The sequence below is a fragment of the Lates calcarifer genome, linkage group LG8 (genome assembly GCF_001640805.2).
Source record: "Lates calcarifer isolate ASB-BC8 linkage group LG8, TLL_Latcal_v3, whole genome shotgun sequence".
Lineage (NCBI taxonomy): Eukaryota > Metazoa > Chordata > Actinopteri > Centropomidae > Lates > Lates calcarifer.
The window spans coordinates 15,470,311-15,493,334 of record NC_066840.1 but is presented as its reverse complement, the minus strand read 5'-3'; the positions used below and the strand labels follow the sequence as shown (position 1 = coordinate 15,493,334).

The following is a 23,024-nucleotide window of genomic DNA, read 5'->3' as shown; positions in this document are numbered from 1 at the left end:
TCACCTCCCGGAGATTTCAAACTTTAAAATGCAGCTTCTGTGGGGCCTCCTGCATTTATATGTGTGTGTGTGTGTGTATATATATACCCACAGGGCGTTGCGTTCACGTGAGCTTGCAGAATTTTATTCTGTTTTGATTCACCCTTTTTCACTGCTGATTAAAGATTAAAACGCAAGAAACAGAGTCTGCGTGGAAGATGAGTTATTATTGAAAACACTGACTGGAGATCAGCGCTCCCTCTCATTTACGGGTTTAATAAGCAGCTTCCATTAAATTTATCAATGAACATAACATCTGTCAATCACTGCTGCTTTTCTTTCTTCCCAAGAATGAATGGAAATTTCTGGAAAAAGCACATTGCATTTAGGGTATAAAATGTATTTTGCAGCCACTACAGACATGTATTCATATAAGTTACACTGAGGGGCTGTGACTGAAACACATGTATAGAGAAAAAGATGTCAATAATATTTATGACTTTTGAAATTAGAGTTACATATATAGGCACAAATATCTTAAAAGGGAAAAAAGAATGGTATCTATCTTTATCTTAACGGGAGTCTATAGCCCCTCAGCCGTATAGTTGTAGTAAATCAGCTGAAAAGAGACATCACTTCATGAATTTAATTTTCACGTTCAATGGGGCGTTACAAACACAGCAAGAGCAATAAAACTAACGTCCAATTAGCAGTCATCTAATTCTCAGGGACTAGTTATTTGTTTATCTGGGCCAGATCTCAATACTGATCTGCTTGTAATCTTCTTATGGAAATTGACCGGCATGGAGAGAGAGAGAGGGAAAGAGCGAAAGAGAGAGAGAGAGAGAGAGAAAGGGAATGAAAAAAACCCACCAGGAGTAGCTCTGAGTTTGGTAATGAGGGCCTCTGTGCAGCTAATTTCCTAATTAAGGAACGGGGGGACCACCAGCACAGTCTGCTCTGATTCAGACTCAACAAGCCTGACAGCCCAGAGGGGCTCTCATGCAGGGCGCGCGGCTGCAGGATCCCACTGTTGAATGTTGGGAAATATGTGGATGTCCTGATGGGAGGATTTAACCTGCATGCAATCACATCGATCCTGAATGAGTTAATGGTTAAAACTAATGGAGGAACTGCGCGTGTGCGCGTAGCGAGAAAGCAGATTTTCCTCGTGAACAGTCGATTTCTGACGAGAAACTAATTGTATTTGAGCCCCCCCGGGTTACAATAAAGTTGTATGGGATTATTAGAGGGAAACGTTTTGTTCAAAAGCTCACATTCCGGCCTTTGGACCCGGAAAAGAGAACAAACAGAAAATGTTAAGTTATATTTGCGAAGAGATTTAGGAAAAAATTAAATGTATTCAGGTCGACTAATTGACACAAAATGACATTAATCCCACTTTTGAAAACGGTCTCTCACGTCCGCATCCTTTCTCGGGTGTCAATACAGCTCTTTATGGTCGGACACTTTGAATTTACGACGCACAAAACGCGCTCAACTTTAATATGATACAAGACACAGACGCTGCATGTCTGCCATTCAGCTGCAAATAACTCACTGATAATAGCTTGTAATTTACTGCTCTGCTTTTTTTAATCGCCTGTCTCTACAACTTTTATGTTTTTCTCTAATTTAATAATAACTGCCTAAAAAGAATCATTTTTTCATAATCGAAAAGTCGCATCTCCAGCCCCACAATAAACAACATTATTTTTACGTGTCCATCTTAAACCCCACGACCTCCAGAATCAATAACTTTTTTTGTTTCAACTCAGTGACTGCGGACAAGGCCTTTGAGAAACAGTAATTAACAAAGAATGGGTTTTCAATTACAGCCACAATGGAGACTGTCTCATTAAGATTTGCATGATTTTTTTTTCCTTTTTTTTTTGGACCCGGAATGCAAATGAAGATGCAATTTACGCACGGTCTGCTGTTCCCATTGTGTCGGCGTGAATGGTTGCGTCCTCCCAGTTCAACACAGGTAAAATAATATTCACGGGTCATTTAAAGGAATAAAAGTGCCGCCATTATCACCTCTTTATTGCACAAAGCAGGGGCTAGTATTCCTGATGGTAATTTGACTTATTTGACCCATGAGAGTTATGGCTGGCAAAAAAAAAAAAAAAAAAAAACTTAACAGAAGTAGATTATAATGTTTAATGTCTGTGTGTAATGCAGAGTCATGGCTGAAGAAACATTTAGACATTTAGATTTTTGTTTTTGTTTTTTTGAAAAGTCTCACATTTTTACTATTTTATGTCAGAAAATTTGTACTAAAGCTGCTGAAAACAAATCTAAAGTCTTCTGCGACATTCTTTTTTTTTTTTTTTTTTTTTTTGCTTTGAAAAATAATATTATGAGCTGGTCTAGCAACAGGTATCATTAAACCTAATTTATATGACTTACTGATAGCATCTAAGAGGCCTCATATGACAGATATATCAGGAACACCCACATCTAATGTGTTTAAATATTATCAAAGTAACAGACCTTTTTGCCATAAATAATAATACAAGATTATTTTTTTTGCACTCTGCTGCTGCACAACGTTCTGTTTGATTGAAAACTTTTCAGGAAGTTTTCTTTGAGAAGCAAAAAATACATTCATATAACTGGAAAAGACCTGAAAGACCTTTAATCTAAGCAAGTTTGCTTTTTATTATGTTTAAAAATTCTGTACTTAAAAAAAATGCAATTTGGTCCTAATAAAGGACAGCAAGTACCCTGAAATGAATAATCAAGATTTGTTGGAGCTTATATTTAGACCCTGAGGATTTTAAGTGTGTGTTCACTGCTTCCTGACAGAGAGGAGTCAGGAGAAGAAAGAGAGAGTTAACATTAATGTAGGTGCTTTAGGACAGAGTATGAATAGAGGTTATGTGGTTTTCTTCAAGAGAAATGTAATTTTCTTAGGGGCTGCTCAGTGTCATCGCTTTTCCTCGACTGTTCCACCGCAGAGCGGCTGTATGTGGAGCTTCAGTCATCACCAGAGAAAGTGGGGAAAGGATGAAGCAGGCAGATTGGTAAACTCACCACATGTTTGGACGCAGCCCCCCGAGGATCATCTCCTAATGTGGGCCCATCTGAGGCAGTGAACACGTCTTAAGTTCAGTCATTAAGGTGAAGGGACTGTCACTCAAACCTTTAAAAAGAACCAAAACACACACACTCAGAGGACAGGTTTTTGATTTTCAGGGAGAGCTTTAGTGGAGTGTTGCAAAGTCTGTCAGGAGGACTCTAGGCTAATGGAGAACGCTGCATTCTTGCCTCCACTGTAGCAGAGCAATTTGTTTTCATTGTGCTGGCTGGAGGAGAGAAGCCCACGAGTGACGCATCTCACACTCAACTAGCCACCTTGTTTCAGCTCTGTGGAATTTATCCACCTTTACTTATTGACCCCTGCTTGTAAAACAACATGCAAAAAAAGCTGTTTGCCTCCCCCACAAGAATGCCTCAAACTTCAGCCTCTTTTTCTCCCAGCCAGGCCAAGCATGTCCCTCCTCATTATGTTCTTGTGCGAGCCAAGTCCAAGGCTGTGCTGACACAGACCCCGGTGTAATCTCTTTAACCTGCCACTGTCATGAGCAGACAAGGCGTGACCACCCAACACTCTGCTCCATCTCACTTAGCCCGGGGAATAGTTTTTCACTTCATCACCTCAGCCCTCTTTGGTGGTTGTAGGTGCTTATCGTTTCAGGGATGCACATTTCAAACGCATTTGATCAAGTATGCTCAACACAGGAGTGCACGCAAAATTGCTCGGCTCACACACACACACACACACACCCGGGGGTTAATCACTGTTACAAGACCACTTAATATAATCACATGCAGCAGTGTGCAGTTAAAAATTCAGATACTCACTGACCCTTGGAGTTCCCATAATTGACACAAGCTTTTTTTTTTTCTTTTTTTCTTTTTTTTTTTGCTGTGGTTATTGACTAATGAAGCTAAAAGCAAATGAAATTATATCACAGCAGAGGACATCGCTGGAAGCATTTTTAGATGAATATACAATGATTATTAGCTCCTTGAAGTCATTTCTGAGACAAAGACCCTTTACGTTTACTTAGCAGATTAGGAGAAACATTCATATTAAAGCATTTGGTATATGACGCGTTAAATGAAAAATAAAATACTAAATTACTGTGAGTTATAAGCTCCTATCCACTGAAAGCTAATTTCAATTCGGTTTAAATTAGGCAGAAAATTTCAATAAATATGGCTTCGCTTCTGAGCCACTGGGTGAGGCTGGATTAAGCCTTCTAGAGCGCAACATGATCACTCCTGTGTTTGCTCAGGGAACAAAAAAAGTCTGTTGCCTGAACTTCCTCAGCTGAAGCTTGGCTCACACACTTGAACCTCTAATCTGTGCAATCTTCATTTATCCTACAGAGACGTCATGTTACGTCTCATTTGCTGGTTTCAAGGGTTTGCCGAGCTGTAGTTTTGGAGCATTATGAGACGTTCTCTGAATAAAAAAAAAAAAAAAAAAAAATGCCATATACATGCAACAAAAGAGAAGACAGTTAAAATTAGGACTCCAGATGCTTTTTTTGGGGGGCTCCTGTGTTAAAGCTATGATAGTCTGTTAGCAAAGCAGATGCCTGCTGCTCGGAAGCTGCTGCCTGTGAATAGCATTATCAAGCACCTCTATATGATGATCACTTTAAATACTGTTATTGCCCGACTGGCTAATTGCAGCACTCATTATTTCCCATGTATCTTTTGAATCATTGCCATGTTCAGTTTTTGCAAAAACAATGGAAACTTTCTCCGTTTTTTGTTTGGAAGAAAGTGCTGAATCGCCACTTTTTGCTTTGCACCATGCCCAAGCAAGCAGCCTTCTTTTGTTTTAGCCATAATTGAGATCCCACTAATCTAGCCTCTTTTAAAAAATGAAACAGTCTCTTTGTCGAGCCTTCATTAGTTTAAGATAATATTGTGAGAATGCACAATTAATTTGCAGTGTAACTTTAATTAATTAAATACACCCAATTTTGTAACATGATTAATGCCACCAAGTTGTTATCTGTATTCTCCTCCAAAATGAATATGTAACAGCGATATAGTGCTGAGCATTAATTGCAGAAATTGGGGCTTTTAGGAACTCCAAATCTAGGTTAGGTAATTATAAGAGGTAATTTATTAAATCTTAAATAAAGAAACAAACAAGCATAAATTGATATATAAATCATGAGTACCATTATGTGTAATCTAGCTGTGATTTGGGAGAAAATGACAAATCTTTGTTGCGTGCCAAGCACTTGATAAAGCAGATAGTGGTCATAAATTTAGTCCCAGTCAAGGTCTCATTAAAAGAGGCATAATTTAATTAAGAGTTAGCCATCGCCCTCTAAATATATTAATTACCTTGAGCATGATGAGATGAGTGCAGTGATTATTGCGTATTTCATTAGAGTAAGTCTTCTGGGAGAAGAGCAAACTAAGGTAGGAAGCTGGCTGTGTTGACAAGATAATGGATGGGCCGGCCTGAGATGAATTTGGTCACCTTGCCGTGGGTTAAGCTGCGAGAGGTGAGACAGAGGACAACACAGGTCCTCGAGAAGGCAGGGTGTCTCGGCTCTGTTTACTTATATTTCCAGGTTTCGGGTGATTATTAAAAAATATTTTTGTAAGATTTGTACTCACACTTAAGCTTTTTTTTTTTTTTTTTTTGCTGCATTAAGCAATTATTATGAAAGGAACATGACTGAATGATACTGGAGTTATGACAGAAAGGTTTTTTTTATGACAAATTAGAATCAACATAATTTTGGTGAGTGACATTTTCAGTCTGACAAACAAATCTAAATAATCTGAACCAAATATGATGATTTAACATGCTGGAGTTGATCTTGTGATGACGCAAGATGAGGAATACGTTTTTAATTTCTAAATTAATTTCTTGTTTGAACTGCAAACTGTGCCTGCATCTCTGTCCGCATCACGTTGTTGTGATATTAAACTTCATCTCTCTTACATTAAAAAAAGACAAAAGAAAAATTATTAAATGAATAAAGTGTAAAAGCATAAAAAAAGGAGAGTAAAAACCATAGTAACATAACTACAAATCTAAATACTGCTGTAGCTCAGTGCACTGTGCTGCACCAATAATGCTTTACCTTTATATTCCGCTTATATCGACTTTCTCTTACACGACAGAACTCCCTTAGTGTGCCACCCATTTGTCCACACACACACACACACACACACACACACCTCCACAAACACACACAGACAAGAAGTGTGCAGAGGAGTGCAGAGGTGACGGCTCATTGCCCCACAGACTGATATGTCAATGAAACATACAAGATGTTGCCGCTGCATTGGAGCGATTTCCAGCCTCACTCCTCTCCTGGCTGACAGCAGGACAAAGAGCCTAAGCTACTATTATCTGGAAGCAAGCCCTCATTCTTGTATTCATCTTTCTCTTCACTTACACAAACACAGACGTATGTGCTTGTGCCGATGCACAGAGCTCAGTATAAAGTCACTGATGCATCCAGTGTGCGTGTCGGACAGGACGACCCTTTGGCATTATAGGGAGTTTGAAAATTGTTCAAGTGTCAAAATGGTTGTAGACTGTACAGAGTTGGCAAATAAAAGAAATGGAACGACAGTTACATTCTGGTTTTCTGAATCTATGTCATGTATTTTATAACAGGACAGCAGAAGTGTGGTATTTATATACTTTTGAGTTAATATTCCTAAACTTCCGCATGACACTACACCAAGAGGTGACATTACGGATCTTAAAAAATAAAATAACAAACATTACATGTATATGTGTGTGTGTGTATGTGTGTGTGTGTGTGTGTGTGTGTAAACACACAACACAAAGCTCTCTGCTCCATCTTCCTGAATCCCCCCTCCCTCCCCTCTTTACTACTAACCTCCTCCCACTCTGGCCACAAAATTGAGGACACTCACCAAGCTCTGACTGGTCCCAAGGCTGCTGCTGCTGCTGCTGCTTCCCAATCCCTCTGTTAGACACACCTTCAACAGCTGGCTGTCAGCCGGCCTACGAGCAGCACCATGGACAGGAAGATAGCAATGACAATCCCGAGTCCAGAGCCTGAGCCCAGGACTCCAACCGCCACGGCCCATTCGGACGGGAGGACCTCCACCTCCACCACCACCACAGCAGCTCCCAGTGCAGCAGAGAAATATAAAGAGCAAGAGACCCGGGCAGTCACTGGTGTGGTATAGTGCACACTGCAGCTGAGCTCTCCCTGCTCTGGGACCCATCTCATTCAGCCAAGATTGCTTCATACAAAAGTTGACAATGCACCAGTGAAAGCCATTGTTGATATTCAACATTTTTTAAATAGCTGAGCAGAATAGACAACATGGCAGGCTGCAAAACTTGGCAAGGGAAACTGACCTGGAGCTTCCCGTTTGAAAGGGTTGCCACGCTGGGCGAGAGGAGAGAGGGCTATTGTGTTAAAAAAAAAAAAAAAAAAAAAGAGGGAGAGCTGGTGTGAAAGAGCTCAAAAAACAAAACATCTCCCATCCCAGGAGAGCAGAGTACAATGCTTTCTGTGCAGCACGAAGAGGACAATCACCTCGCACAGTCACAAGCATATAAGCATTACCAAGAAAGAGCAGGACAATGAAATCAATGCAATCAGATCCATACAGGATATTATATTTCTGATGTTTGAACTGAACAAGGAACCAGGCCACACTCTGGTGTAGTTGTTAAAAAATAAACCGGAGGACACACGTGTGTCAAAGCCAACATGTAGATCTAAAAGCCAAATATTTTGCCGTTAAAGCCAATCAGAAAGTCAAAACTGTAATTCACCCCTGCGAGCACTGGCTTGGCTAACGTCCAGAGGAATGTCTTTCAGAGAGCCATCTATTTCTCTAATGTGGCACAGACGAGGATCATACTGTCTGACGCTGTTAATGGTGTTCTGTTTCCGTCATTGTCAAGCTGACAAGTGTGCAGATTGATATGGATATTTAAGAAGCCTTTAACCTTCCATATGTCAGAGCATCACAGTGCCGCTCGTGCCTCAGAAGCTATCAAAACATCTAGTGTAGTGTAGTGTAGTGTGTGTGTGTGTGTGTGTGTGTGTCCCTGGTAGCCTTGAGGCGGGTCTCAGTGTTGTGTTTCGTGCATCCTCATGTCTCAGGGTGGGAGGATGGGTGAGGGGTGGGGGAGGGAGAGGGAGGCTTTAGGCCTGAGTGATTAATGTGGATTTTAAAAACCCTTGAAGGAAACAGCTGCGGTACCTGGAGGCCCTCGCCATCCAGCACCACACAAATCCATCCACTCATCATATCTCAACACTGTGATCTCAAACTAACTATAAAGGGCACTTAGCGACCTCATTCTGAGGCTACACATAAAAGTCTCCTCAGGACTTGCCTGTTGCAGTAAACCTAGTAGCACTGCAACTAATGCGACAAAGGCAACAAATGGACGGTATGTGTTCCACCAGTCTTAAATGTCATCTTCTAATCACTTATATTGCCTGATCAACAGTCAGAAGGGACCAAAAGGGATTAAGTTTCTAATGATATGCAACAGAGAAAAGTTGCAAACACTATTATCAAAATAGGTGTTTTGTCAATTGACTAATTAGTTTTGTTGACATTGGCTCCACTTACTCAATGTTCCCTCACACCACAGTGCAACAACAACTTTTACTCTCAAATATTTTTTTCTTTTCTTCTGAACTTAGTGCTATAAACTAAATTTGCATATTTGATGAAGGTGACAAAGCATGGATAAGACCATTAAGCATTGTTAATATGCCAAATAAGGGAATATGTAATACTTTCCAAGTCATATGGGCAATGCTTGAATACATATATAATAATTTTGACTGCCACAGGCAAAGAAGTGTTCATCATATTATCCTACAGTGTGACAATACTAATGTTTTGGGTCATGCAGACCCCAGAGAGGTCAAACTCCCTGACAAAACTATTATAAAAAATGGCAGAAAATCTAAATTATATTTTTTGGGAGGGATAGAGCTGTGTAAAAAGTACTGTAATCACCGATCACAGATGTGGAGTAGGTTAAAATACATCGCATTTTAACATAATTTACAACAGGAAAACAGAAGTGATGTGTCATTTTCTGCAGCAAATGTCTGAAAAGTCTGCAGCTCAAAAATATATATTCAAAAGCAATTATATGAAAATAAAGAAAAGTCATTAAAAAAACAATGTTAAGTTTGTGTTCAGAGCTGCTGAAACCCAAACAGAACATTAAGGTGAACTGAATGATCCTTTAGTGTCACAGGAGGACTCGTGTAACCTCACCTGGCCCTGGAATATGAGAGGGAACGTTGTTTGTCTTGTTCTGAGGTGTCCTCACTTGCTCAGAGGCTGATATGTGTACATGTATGTGTATGTATGTGTATACGTGTGTGTGGTGGGTGTGTGAGCAGAGGGGGCACAGAGAAACAGGACCGGTCTAGCCCTTTGACACTGGCAGGATTGGAGTTGGAGATGTATAATTACACTGATCGGAGAGAAATTACAGCTCTGAGAAAAGAAGGCCGGGCTCGCATAATCTTATAGGTGTGTCAAAGGGGGAGAGAGAGAGAGAGAGAGAGAGAGGGAGGAAGAGAAGCAGAGGGAGAGAGAGAGGAAGAGGGAACCTGTGGCGTCTTTACTGGAAATCCACGTCAGTGCCACCCATCACACACTATTAGCTTCCATCAAAGCTCTAATTTTACTCTAGCATTACACCCCACTCCCTGTATCTACCACCACCCCACCCCCATCCCTCCCCTGCTGGTCTGGATGGTGTAGCCTGGTGGGAAAACGACATTCAATCCGCTGTCCGCCCCATTCAGGCCAAATTGGCAAATGACAGCTCTCCGCCTCTCAGATTTCGGGAACTGAAAGGTACCACTGCCACCATCCGCCTGAGACTCCCAAGGCTGCTGCTGCTGCTGGAGGAGTAGGAGCGGGGAGTGGGACGGGGGGGGGCAGCGAGGCCGAGGAGTGGACCGAGGTGGGTTAACAGCCTCCCTTGTCCTCCCTCGATGGTGACAGTGCTGGACAGAGAACACAGAGAAAGGAGGGAAGAATGCCTACTCCGCAGATCAAAGCAACTTCCCTCAGACCAATGTGGGAAAAGTTGACCTCAATCCCCTAATCACCCACTTTACCACCCCTGGGGGCAGAGCTCCGCGGGCAGATGAGAATACAGCGTTTGCCCCTGTGGGGGTCAACAGCAGTGAGAGCGCGGCACACAGAGTTAAATCTTATAGAGATAAGGACAGGGGCATGCTGGCTTGGGAATGCAGGCCTTCACTCTGACCTCAGATCAGCTTTTTGCAGCTCTCCTCTGGATAAATCCAGCAAAAATAAACCATAAACACAGCAAGACGTGACATCTTTGGTCTGATGAGCCGCATATAAAAAGAAAAAGACGTGAAAAAAGAAACTATATGGAGCATGTCTACAGAGCCACCGCTTTGCTCAGCACACATGCACAAACAGCAAGGCCTTTCATCAGCATTTTGCCATTACTACACGGAGAAAAGACACAGAACATACTGTGTGAGACACTAACTGGCCGCCCGGGCTGAATGGTACTCTTACCGCTAATTAAGTGCTAATGGCAGTTCCCCCTGCAGAGAATACTAATTAATGTTCCATTCTTCTGCAGGTCTGAGCGCATACTCCACCGCGGCCTAATGAGGGGAGGCAGGTACATCTTCTCCCAGGCTGGGTTAATAAGCACAACACGGTGGGGTCTGAGTAGAGAGGGCCGTACCGGGGGGGGGGCGCTTCCTGTTCCCTAATCTTAACAGACCCCCCTCAGAATGCTCACAATGAGCCGAGGAGAGAATGAAAGGATTTGTCCCATAACCTCAGAAAATAGGCCACTATGTGTCCGCGTGGACACCACTTAGAAAGTTTTGGTGTCTCTACTAATGTAGCATTTGCATGGAGGAAATTCTGGATTTTTTTTTTTTTTTTTTTTTAAAAAGGTAAGGATGATTCATATTTCACAGAGAAGTCAATGCAAGTCAGTATATAACTTCTGTATGTATATACTATTTGCACCCAGCAATGCAAAAGTATAAAAGTACATGGAAAAGATTCTAGACTCCAACTACTATTTCACATTGGGTATGTTTTCCTGTGTGTCTTCCTACAGAATTATGACTTAGAAACTGCTGATGTCTCTTAGAAAACAACTTCTATTTCATATAGTTTCCAGCTCCCTCAGAGTACGCTGCGCTGAAAAATAAATAAATACATTACCTGTTTGGATGCAGAAAGCCTGGGAATCAGATTCAAAGTGCTGAAGAATGAATGGATGTGCGAGTATGCAGGGGTGGGTGCGTGTGCGTGAGCGTAAACATAGATTGAGGACGGTATTGGAATTACCTGAGTGAGATAATGGTGGTGCATTAGATTAACTTTCAGTCCTTAAATGCAACACATTTAGGCAATCTTGTCCCCCAAAAACATGTCAATGTCTGAAAGGCCTCCCTCTCGCTATCAGGAGCCTCTGGTTCCCCCCACACTGATGCAGCTGGCAAGGCGCTACCGTCGACTGTCAAAACGCAGCGCCAGATCTAGTTATAAAATAATTGAATTTTCATATCAGAGGGGACCAGAGTCCCAGCAGACAATAGGACTGCTGAGTCCTCTCTGATATTGGCTCAGGCCCTTTGCCATGCGCATGAAATCAGTATGTTAATGTTCCAGGGTTTTCTTTTTTTAAGGGCACTTGTGCTCCTCGCAATGTACTACCGATGCGGTTTCAAAAAAAAAAAAAAAAAATTGCAACTATTGATAAGTAGGCAGCCAGCAACCCCCTCGACCCCCTCCTCCCACCCAGCATGCCTAACCCCCCCCTCCACCGCCTCCCCCCCACTTCCAACCCACCAAGGCTCTAGACATTCTCGCACCCCCATTCCTCCCCCATTATTAAAATTGTAATTTATTTTTCTAAATCAGAATGACAGCTTGCTTTCTTTTCTCTGCAGCAGGCAGTGAATCACCGAGCTTTAATTACTTTCGTAACTTCGCTGACCCTGTGAGCGTGCTGCTCTCCCAGAGAAAATGGGACCTCCAACAAAGACACCCCCCCTCACTCACACTCACACTCACACACGCAGACGCACACTCTCCACAGCCACAGCCCGCCTTCGGTACATTCAAAATGCGAAAATTTATCAAACTACAGATTTTTTTTTTAAATAAGATTTTGTTAACATTTCACCTCGTATCTTTTTCACACTCCCCCCAAAACAACCCCGCTTGCAACAGTTCTTCACTCCAATCTCCCAGCCCACCTCCTGAAGAAACTCACTGGATAACTAAACAACCTTAACTCCAACTCTCACTCTTTCCTCCTCTTCCTCTTTTTCTATGTGTGTATGTGTGCTTGTGTTGACTCAACAAGGTCTCTTCAGGTCAAACCAGCCAGAGGTCGTACTATTATCAGTAACCCCCCACCCTCACCCTCACCCCCACCATATCCAGGCCATGGCCTCTGCAGCAGGGAGACAGACAGCGCAGGGCACCAGAGGCCACAAAGCACAGATCAACAGGGATGAAGGCTACATTTGATCACTTCACAGATCTTTGGCCCCTGCCAGACATCAGGGTCAAGCTTTATTCAGGGGAGCCATCAGAGTCTATCACACAGCTATCGACGGCCTTTCCTGACCACGGGTCTTCGCCTCGATGGAGCAGCTTCAGTGTTCAAAGCATGAAACGCTCTTCGAAACCATCGCAGGGATCGTGGCCATGACACTGATGCGCGGGACTTTTAAGCTGAACAGGAAGAAGGTTTAAGATACCGCTCTCCCCTGCTTTGTTGCCACAAAGTTCAGGCATGTTTCTTGTTCGCCAACAGATCCCCATTTGCTTCACATTATTCCCAGCGCCCGACTTATTAAAGTCGCTAATATGTTGTAATCCCCGCTATCGCTCTCACCTTCTCGCTGGCACACCTCTGTTTTTGGACTGTGCCACTGTGTGAACCAGGGGTGCGCAGGCACGGTTGGTCTTTTGCTGACTGCCTGATAATTGAATGAGCGATTATCCCTCCCATTAATAGACAATGATACAGAAAGCACTGCCATATGTACAGAATATTAATGAGTGGCTGCAGCAGCCTAGATAAGAGAAGCGCCTTGCAGTTGCTGTAATAGGGGTTAAAACAATTTGCCCCACCACCACCCTATCCCTCCTCACGCACGCACACACACACACACCAGCTCCCATGCTTTCCCCTATGCTAATCCTCCATCCTCTCACCAACTAAGCAGGCTGCCACCAACAACCCCCCTCCCACACACACACACACAGACGGCCTGGACTTGTGCTTGGTGCTGACCTCAGTGCTGCCAAGGCCGACCTGAGCCTTTGTGAGAGAGCGCAAGTGGGGTCACTTGACAAAAGAATGACACCCTAATGACGCGAAACAGAAGGTGTTTAGTATTTATGTTATGAGGCATTTTGCAACAACCGAGCTGAGAAAAACTTGCAGCCCTTCAGATTTTTCAGAACTATCTCGTTTTTTTCCACAATTTTCTACCTTTATCACTGAACCTGTCTTCATCCTCTTGCTGTTTCTAGCAAAGTGTTTTTTTCTCATGTTCAGCTGAAGTAAAGATGCAATTGCAGCTGAAGCCCAACTGCACCACAAAGGCCTATCAAGCATCACCTCCATCAAATTTCATTAAAGGTTGCAGAGAGTCAGGCAGGTGAAACAGTTGGGGCACACTTCTGTATGAATCGCCACGCCAATCAATATCTAACATCTATTAGCATTTGGAAAGCAATATTTCCCCTTTTACCTCGCAATAATTGTGCTTAATGCTGTGAAGTACCTTATCATAGGTCTGACGGCAAAAGAAAGGCCAGTTACCATGGTGACTGTGAAAGCCATTGGTTTCCTTTTCAGCGGAATAATGAACTTCTCTCCTCCGTGTGTCACTCTTCCACTCCACTCTCAGCCTCTTCGATTAAATTGAAGTCCACGCGTCCTTGAAATCCCTCGTCTCTGCCTTATAATTTGCCAAACAAGAGAGAAACACAGAAAAAAAATGTTCAAGGCTCAACAAATGCATCACTTTAGGCCAAGGCGTAGGTGTATCTCACAATCAAATATAGAGAATTTCTTATAATTTACTAATATCTCCCCTTAATTAGATGTATATACTTATATATTGGATGTTATATTTTTTGATGATTAAATGATTTAAGGTTATATTTTCCTTGACTCTGTTAAAGCAGTAAAATATGACAGGGTTGTGAGATGATACATTTTTCTGTATTCATCCTCTAAGATTAAATAAAAAAACAGAGGTTTTAAACAGCCCAAATGGCTTTCAAGTGCCTCATAATCAGTTGCATTTGAGGTGATATCTTAAATTTCAAAATGCCTAAGCCCTGTGTTCTAAAATTACAAATCTCAGCCCCTCCTGTCAATCAGCTTGAACTCTTTTTTGCTGCAGGGAAATTACTTAAAGCTGATGGAGAGCTTGTCAAAAGTATTTCAAAGTTAATATTATAGCATGAGATAAGGCTAAGTTGTCACATTTAATAACAATGGATGCATGGAGCTGAATAGATTTCTCAAAGAAGTCTAAAACATGCTCCAGAGTCAGGTTATTTTTCTGTATTTCTGTGAGGATTTAAAAAAGAAAAAGAAAAAAAGAAACTTGTTTCTCTCCTCTAAAGGTCGTGAATCCGATCATTGATTGCACTCGCTATCCACAGTGTCCTTGAGCACAGACATCCTCACTGCCCGAGGACATCAAGTGTTTTATTCAGTGGTGTTGTCTGGATGGTGGTCGGTTGAAAGGGTGTGTGTGTGTGTGTGTAGGGGGGGGGGCGCAACTATTACTTGCAACTAATTCAAATGAACCTGGAGAATCGCGACGGACACAGATTCAAATAAACCCATCAAATAATAAGGTCAAAAACAGCAGTGGTTAATTTGCCTAATTTACCCAAGTCTCTCAATTTTAAATAGATTTTAAACATAATTTCTGTCTGCTTTTTTCATTACCTGGATAACTGCAACTGGTTGAAATTGTTTTACATAATATATATATATATATAAAGTAATATACCACACAACATGAACATTGCATTCTTTGGGTATTTTTAACACAGTTATTTGACGGGAATTATTTAGGCTCAAAACAGACTAATTATAATTGCGGAATTTCTCATCTAATACGGGATTTGAACGGTTTTTTGATGCCGTTTTGTAGAAGTTGTCGGCTTGTGTATTATTTGTAAATTCTTGCTGCTTAGTCACGGTCAAATTGACAACCACTAAATTCTCTCATTTCGGTATTTAGCAATTATCACCAAATTAATTCTAAAATGAAAAATAAATTTACATCCATTAATGGATCTGTCAGTGTCACTTTCCTTGTTTAAAAACTAAAAGTAAATTTAGTCATGTCTTCGTGAGCAGTGACAGACTCTCGCTCTTCCTTTAGCGCCTCATGTGCATTTTTTCCTCGCTGCCATCGAACACATACAGATGTAGTACATATACATATATATATATATATATACATATATATCAATACAAATCATTTCCTCAAGGGGGCGTAAAATACCCGCGGTGCTGTCTTACAGGCGTGGAGTGGACCCCTGGTGACATATAACTATAAACAATATTAAACCCACCAAAAGGAAACAACATGTAACACAAATAATGTTATCTTAAAATCCCTTGTAGACAACACAGCAGCAAACCAAAAGCACATACCTCTGTTTAAGACAGAAACCTTATTCTGTGTTGTATCAGTTGGTAACATTGATACATAATTTGGTGAAGCTTAACCTGGCAGCAGGCCTACCTATAGGCATTATGTAGTTATAGTAATAATTTCAAGAGAACAACTGGGTTCCTCAGATTTACAAAGCAATGACTGATCAGAGCATACACTGCACAGGAGGAGGATCTTAAATGATTGTTCACAACAAAGTGTCTCTGGACAGAAACACACAGAGATGGCAAATCACAACATATTCTGTCAGCAGGAGGATACAATTTAAATCATTTGGATAAATATAGGATATTTTGAGCAATCAGGGACATGTCAATAGGCAGTTTTTAAACCAAGAAAAACAGAAGCTTCTCTCTTTTTTTAAGTTAACGTAAGTTTTATGAATCCAATGGAGGCAGACTTTTTGTGCTCAGACAGGAGTGTGTGGCTCATCACTAAAAATTACCAAAAGATGTCACTTAACTCAGCTGTATTCTATTCAGTTCAGATTCTCTATTCGTCCTTCAAGGAGATTTTCAAGACAAGCAACATGGCAAACTCTCCTGAGGTCAACACCTCCGAGGGTGAAGGAGCAAATCAACAATATAAACTGAAAGAATGATCATTCATCGTCTCCTCAGCACACATGGCACCGAACAGATCACAGGGACCAACAAATATTAAAATCCTTCTGCTTCATCTCTCTAAGACTTGGCCTCCCTCTGGTTTTCACTGTTGCTCTACAAGTGGTAGCTTGCAAAGACACAGCCAGCGTGGTAATACCAAGAAATCAGGGATCAGAAGCTTCCTGAGATACGATCACGAGACATTTGACTTACCTATGATCTCTTTACTGGGAGCGTCGAGGCCACTTAAATGAGTTCAGACACGACGGTTTGTTCCACTGCAGCGGCCTAGAAGTGAGGCCTAGAGTGCGGGCTTCCTGTTTGCTTTCTTTCGGATTAAGGTTGAGATTTTACGTAAATATGTTTAAAACTTTACATTTACTTCGGAGCAGAGAGTTCTTACAGCAGATTTGCAGGTTGTTTGTTCTGCTAATATCGTGTTTATGGCGCTTTTACAGGCTGTTTTCCTCTGGTCTCCTTCTTTGTTTGTCGAACAGCGCCGAGGGCCAAAATACGTTATAAAACACAACAAAATGAGACCGAGACAGACTAAAATATCATTTCTTTCAAATGGGACAAAACTTTTTGTTTTCTAGTTTTCACGTTTAACGCTATCCGCCGTGTTTCTTCACGACGCCCAACCGACTGAGGAAACCGACTACAGCAGCCTGCGGGTTTCTTATCAAAATGAGACCACAGGGAGGCGCTAGTGAGCTAATGAGGCAGATGTAAACAAGCAACGGAGAGACAAGTGACATTAACCGTGAGGTAAACGTTAATCTGCATAGAGCTGATCTGTCCTGTTAGCAAAAGGCTTGAAGCCTCCATTGGATTCATTTTAATCATTATTATTAGACCATGTGTCAAATAAGCATTTATTTCTATTTGCGTCACTTTTATTTTTATTTTGTTTGTTTTGCATGGTATAAGAGTTGGTGGAATATAAAGTACAAGATGAAAATGGGCATAAAACTTCATGTAAAAAGTTATGAGATGCATTTATTGTCATGAACTTCGGTTCTGGGAAAAAGCAGAACAGCTCAGACTGATTGACAGCACTGGGCATGTGTTTCTGATGATCCATTGTTTGGGAATTACAGACAATATGCAATAATACAGTATTTCCAAACAGTATAAATTGTCATTTGGACTGTAACCCTTGCATGAAATTGAACCATTTCAACCAAACTGCCCATGGGTCAGTCATAACTCATTTGGTGTGGACAGACTTTGTTCAGACCCTCTGGAAATTATTCTGAAATTCTGTCAAAATCATTTCCAAAGATACCAAATCCATCAGGAACATTTCTGGATTTTGTTTATAAAATGATGCTTACCACATAACTATTAATAAAATACAGGGTTTTAGATTTCAGTAACATCAGTGTGTAAATACTATACTATTAACTTTAATCCAACTTAAGGGGAAATCACTGTGTGAAAAAAAAAATCAAGATTCAAGTGGTTTACCTTAATCTTTATTTATATATTATTATTATATAATATTTAGTCACACAGAACGATCCAGAAAGGATAAAGCTTTCCAAGAATGCTCTCATGACTAATGACTAAATTCTGATGAAAAATATATCGCTGTTGTTTGAGTGACACAACTGGTTTCCACTTCCCAAACATCTTCTGGACTTGTGTCTATTCAGGTCACAGCATGTAGAGTAAGTTGTTGTGTATGTTGTGTATTGTTTAGAGAAATTACACATTTTATGTTTCCCATAAATTCACATTCACATCATTTACATCACTTATTTACATTGATGATGCTCAGGGGAATTTGCATTGACCAGACAGGAAAGATTCAGTGTATAATCACTTCCTGATCAGTGACCTACAAAAACACAGTAGCTCATGTGGTAACACATTATGGTTGATATCAAAAAGTAATTACAAAATTTATTCAGAGATAATGCTCATACTTAACATCATGAGAATGACATGTGACACAGTTCTGTATGAATACATCTGTCCCAGGATAGAGTCATACCCCAACATTAAAAACAAGGACGGAGTGACAAATGCTCTATAGTAAAGGTAAAACTTTCCAACACTGCTTTCACATCCTGCAAAACTATCAGGGAGTTCAGCTTAGATTACTGATTCCATGCATGTATCAATCCCAAAGGTAAAAGAGGAAAAAGGAAAATCCCTTATCCTTCGCCTAATGAGGCGTGGGTGGCTCCAAAAGCCATGCCTCGTCCAGATCAGCCCCTCTGCTTCTCTTCAGAGTCGAGCAAAAAGGCAGCTGTGGAAGCTGAAGGACAAAAACAGCTGGAGAGAGTAGCTGTGCTTGCTATTAACTTCAGTTTCTGGGTAACATGCAGACACTGTTGATAAAACAGGAAGGGTTGCCTCATAGCTTTCTCAATTCTGAGACAATATCTGTCATCATTGCCAGATATAAATGTTAATATTTAGATCAATGTGTGTCCAATCAAACTTAGTTGTCCTCACCCAAGATGACAACAATTCACTGCTTGAATTATTTATGTTTTACTTTAAGGCACCTGTGACCAGCTGTGTCAGAGTACTCAAGCATCTCACAGCCTATTCTCAGGATTAAAAAGATCAGTTTTTCTTCTGCATAGGCACCATTTCCTACAAAGAGGAACACTGTACAGCAGCGTAAATACTGAATTTTATGTAATAACATCTTTGTGGTTTTAGAGTGATCACTTGGAAAAAGGTACAAACTCTTTCGCAAGAACCCACTTGAACATCATCTTACAAAGAGAAATTGAAACAAGGTCTTTACATTTACATTTTACTATAAACCAGGTCTCTTACAAACCTCTCAGTGCAAGAAGGGAAAATCAAACAGTTGCTTCTGAATGTGGCATTAGAAATGTAAGTTTAGCCTGGAGCAGAAATCTTTAATATATGTTTAATACTTTAGATTTCTGCCACAGATTTCCAACTATCTCTCAATATCTCCACTGGCTTGAAGGGCTGGGTTCTTAAGGACCAGAGCAATGTCATGTTTATTGTTCGGCTGTGCCTGTTCATGTATTTGGCTGCTTGTCATCTGTCTTTTTCCCATCAGGACAGACATCATTTTGGAGCGGTAGTGATCCCCAGCAAGGAAATATAGAATTGGGTCAATGCAGCTGTTGACGCTTGCCAGTGGCCTGGTGATCTTGTAAGTAAAGTTGACTATGTTGAGGAATTTGCAGTTAAGATTTAGCACACGAGAGGTGTAGTAGAGGGTCCGCGTGATGTGAAACGGGACGAAGCTCACTGCAAACACCACCAAGACCACGATGATGAGCTTGATGGACTTCTGACGTGAGGCCTGGCTCTGCGGACTGGCGGACAATCCCCGCCTGGGCCGGCACAGGGCCCGCGCCATCAGGCAGTAACACACCACTATGACCATGAACGGGACGCCAAACAGGAGCACCATGACGACGGAGCTGTAGTCCACGTACTCCTCAAAGGCCTGCTGACTGGTAGTGTCATGGCACAGGGTGTCGTTGTCCCTCCTGGAGGTGGTGACGAAGATGAGGTTGGGCACCAAGCACATGGTCACCATGGCCCACACCATGCCACACACCAGGTGGGCATGACGAGACTTCACCAGGGTGAGCGCCTTGATGGGGTGGCAGATGCCCAGGTAACGGTGCACGCTGATGCAGGTGAGGAACAGGATGCTGCAGTAGAGGTTGGCGTAGAAGAGGAAGCGCACTATTTTGCAGGTGGCCACTCCAAAAGGCCAGTGACTGCGGTTGGCGTAGTAGTAGATGAGGGTTGGCAGGGAGAGGACGTACAGGAAGTCAGACAGGGCAAGGTGGAACATGTACACCGTGCTGGGGTTCCATGGACGCATCTTCAGGAACATCCATAAAGCTGCAGCGTTGAGCACGAAGCCGACCACAAACACCAGACTGTAGGACACAGGTAGCAGGATGTACTTGAACTCCTCATTGAAGCGACAGCTGGAGTTGAAAATTGTGATGAACACAGTCGACTGGTTGAACGTGCTGGGAGTGCTGATGACCATCTCCATAATGATGTGACTTCTCAGTGTAGCACTTACAAGCCAGCAGACGACCAAACCTACAAAGACAAAACACTGCCATGTTAAGGCTTTTACACTGTTCATAAAGATAATACGCTTTGCATTAGAATTAAAAAGGTTAGTCGATTAACTGATTAGTCAATTGACAGAAAAAATTCATCTGCAACTATGTTTTTCAAGCAAAAAACATTGACTCTTCTCTGGTTTCAGCTTCCAGATTGCGAAGATTTGCTGCTTTACTCTGTTTCATATCATTGTAAATTGAATCTCCAGGTTTTAAACTGTTGGTTGAACATTTGAAGACGTCACATTGGGCTCTAGGAAACTGTGATGGGCCTGTTTCACTGTTATCTGGCATTTTGTAGAACAAATGATTAATCAAGAAAATAATTAGCAGATTTATAAACAGCTTGGGTGTGTGTGGTTTGAGGTTAATTTTTTGAGGAGTCATTTTTTATGTAGTGGTGGAAGAGGTATTCAGATCCTTTCCATGAGTAAAAATAGCAATCCCCCAGCGTAAAATTAAAAGTTCAGCAGTTTACTTAAGTTGCTCAGTTTTTTTTCCCACAAGCACTGGAATATCAGGAAAAATATGAAATTAAATATCATAAAGTAAAAGAATTCACTGTTGAATGGTCCTTTGGAAAGTGTCATATTAATACTATATACATGTTATATTATTGGATCACTATTACTATTATTACAGATGCATGTAGATGCAACAACATTTAATGTAGGTGGTCAAGGTGGAGCTATTTTAAGTACTTTATGACTGAGTAAAAAGTAGGCTATAATACTTAACTTTAATATATAATGGAGAAGAAATGTAAAGTAACTCAACAATATAAATAGGCTATTCTAGTAAGTAGCAAAAACTACTTCACTAAAGTACAACTAAAAGTGTTTTAACGATGATTCGCTGTTTATCCACATCTGTCCGCTTTTCCAAAGTTTCCAACATCTGCTTCTACACAAGCTGAACAACAGAGGTTATTATCCTTAAACGGTATTTCTCGGTCACGCATTTATTCTAAGAACCGAGTTATCGTAATGCAGTCGCTACTCACCCCAACGGGATCCTCAACGAACTGGAGCTGGTATGAAGCTGGTCGTGACTCCGCTGCTACAGAGAGAAGTCGTTCAGTTTGACTAGTTCCAGTTTCTAGACAGAGGTCAGTAGTTGCCCCTCTCACTCTGTGGTCTTGTTCGTCCCTCTGTTGTCCAGCCGGGCCACATTAGATACGCACTTTTTCGTTAAAAGTCGTGTCGGAGTCCATGACTGCGCTGCAAACACACATTCAACAATGGGCGCAGGATACAATGATAGAATGGGATACACACACACTCTTTCTCACACACACGCACACACACTCACACTACAGTGCCGAGATGGGAAGTCACGCTGCTGAGTGGACAACCCCCCCCCAAAAAAACGTCTCCAGCGTAAAACGCTTTCAATTCCGAGAACCAAGTGAAACTGCTCCCAGAGCTAATTTACATAATCCACACTTGCGCTGGATTTTTGGAGCATTTGCACTTTGTGGCACCATTTCCTTCCACAACATGGCACAAGGAAATACAGTATTATCCTTATCAGCAGCTGTTCATTGTTTAGTATGTGACGAGCTGCAATACTATAGAATAGATGACCCAACAGTATACAACCTAGTCTCACTCAGCACTCAATGAATTTTGAATGCAGGATTTGAATTTAGTTTTCATCCATTGTGATATTTCTATTTTATTATGTATGTAAAACAGCTGAATACTTCCTCTGCCACTGGAGGCATCATTCCTGTGTAGAAATGACATTCATTCCCATGACAACACACAATGGCAGTGAATACCTAAAAGATATAGAGGTTGATATTTGCACAGCTGTACAGTAGGTGGTATAAAATGCAACATTTGCTCTCCTAACCTGTGGTGGACTAACACGGTTTGTCTCCTCAGTAATCTTTGTCATCTCAGGCTTTTTCCACAAGATTGACATGACAAGATGTGGAATTATAGTCATAAAGAAATAAAAGAAAACAGGATGGGCACTGTCATTGCCTTAGGTGGATAATAAACTTAGGTGGAGTGAGACTTTCGCTTAATGAGTTACCAGAAATTTAAGTTTGACCCACTGTGGCAAACAAGATCATGTCCACTGTAATCTATATAAAAAAATTTGAATTAGTTTGAATTACCTTTTTATGATATACACTGAGATAAACAATGTTCTGGAAAGCTTGGGAGACTTTGATGTCTTCAACAGAGGTATTTAGGAGAGGAGAAAGGAGGTGAGCACAGTGAGGTATGGATACACTGTTTGTTCTGGTTATGAGCTCCTCTTCCACTGGAGGCTCTAGCTGTCCTATCTCTGCTTCAACATGCGTATTAGCTGTACAACACATTTACAGTAAATTCCTTGTCAGTGTGATCTGTGCAAATACACTTCCTAAATGAAAGAAAGGAGACTTAATCAAAGAAAATAGGCCTAAAGATGGATAATTCCCTCAAATGACTGATCCACAGTGGCAAACAAGATCATATCCACTCCAATAACCCAAAGACTATAAACACATTTGGTTCCAGTTACCCTTTTATGGCATACATAGAAATAGACAATAGCACACAAAATATGCCCTGGTTCACATGCAAAGA

At 41.3% G+C, this 23,024-nt stretch overlaps 1 protein-coding gene and 1 long non-coding RNA gene across 2 annotated transcripts in view; both read right to left on the bottom strand.

Annotated features, from left to right (window-relative positions):
* LOC108872622 (uncharacterized) overlaps positions 1 to 17,018 on the bottom strand; it is a 41,889-nt gene extending 24,871 nt beyond the window's left edge. The window contains exons 1-3 of the long non-coding RNA XR_001959253.2: positions 16,559 to 17,018; positions 13,856 to 13,994; positions 3,019 to 3,127 (exon numbers count right to left, since the gene is read on the bottom strand). This is a non-coding gene — a long non-coding RNA (uncharacterized LOC108872622). The remainder of the gene's footprint in view (positions 1 to 3,018; positions 3,128 to 13,855; positions 13,995 to 16,558) is intronic.
* Positions 17,019 to 17,318: 300 nt separating this feature from the next.
* Positions 17,319 to 21,810, bottom strand: p2ry4 (pyrimidinergic receptor P2Y4). Its single transcript, XM_018660283.2, has 2 exons — positions 21,443 to 21,810; positions 17,319 to 20,413 (listed from the first exon to the last, which is right to left on the bottom strand). The coding sequence occupies exon 2, from the start codon at positions 20,361 to 20,363 to the stop codon at positions 19,275 to 19,277; it is 1,089 nt and encodes a 362-aa protein (XP_018515799.1). The 5' UTR covers positions 20,364 to 20,413; positions 21,443 to 21,810; the 3' UTR covers positions 17,319 to 19,274.
* Positions 21,811 to 23,024: the final 1,214 nt, after the last annotated feature.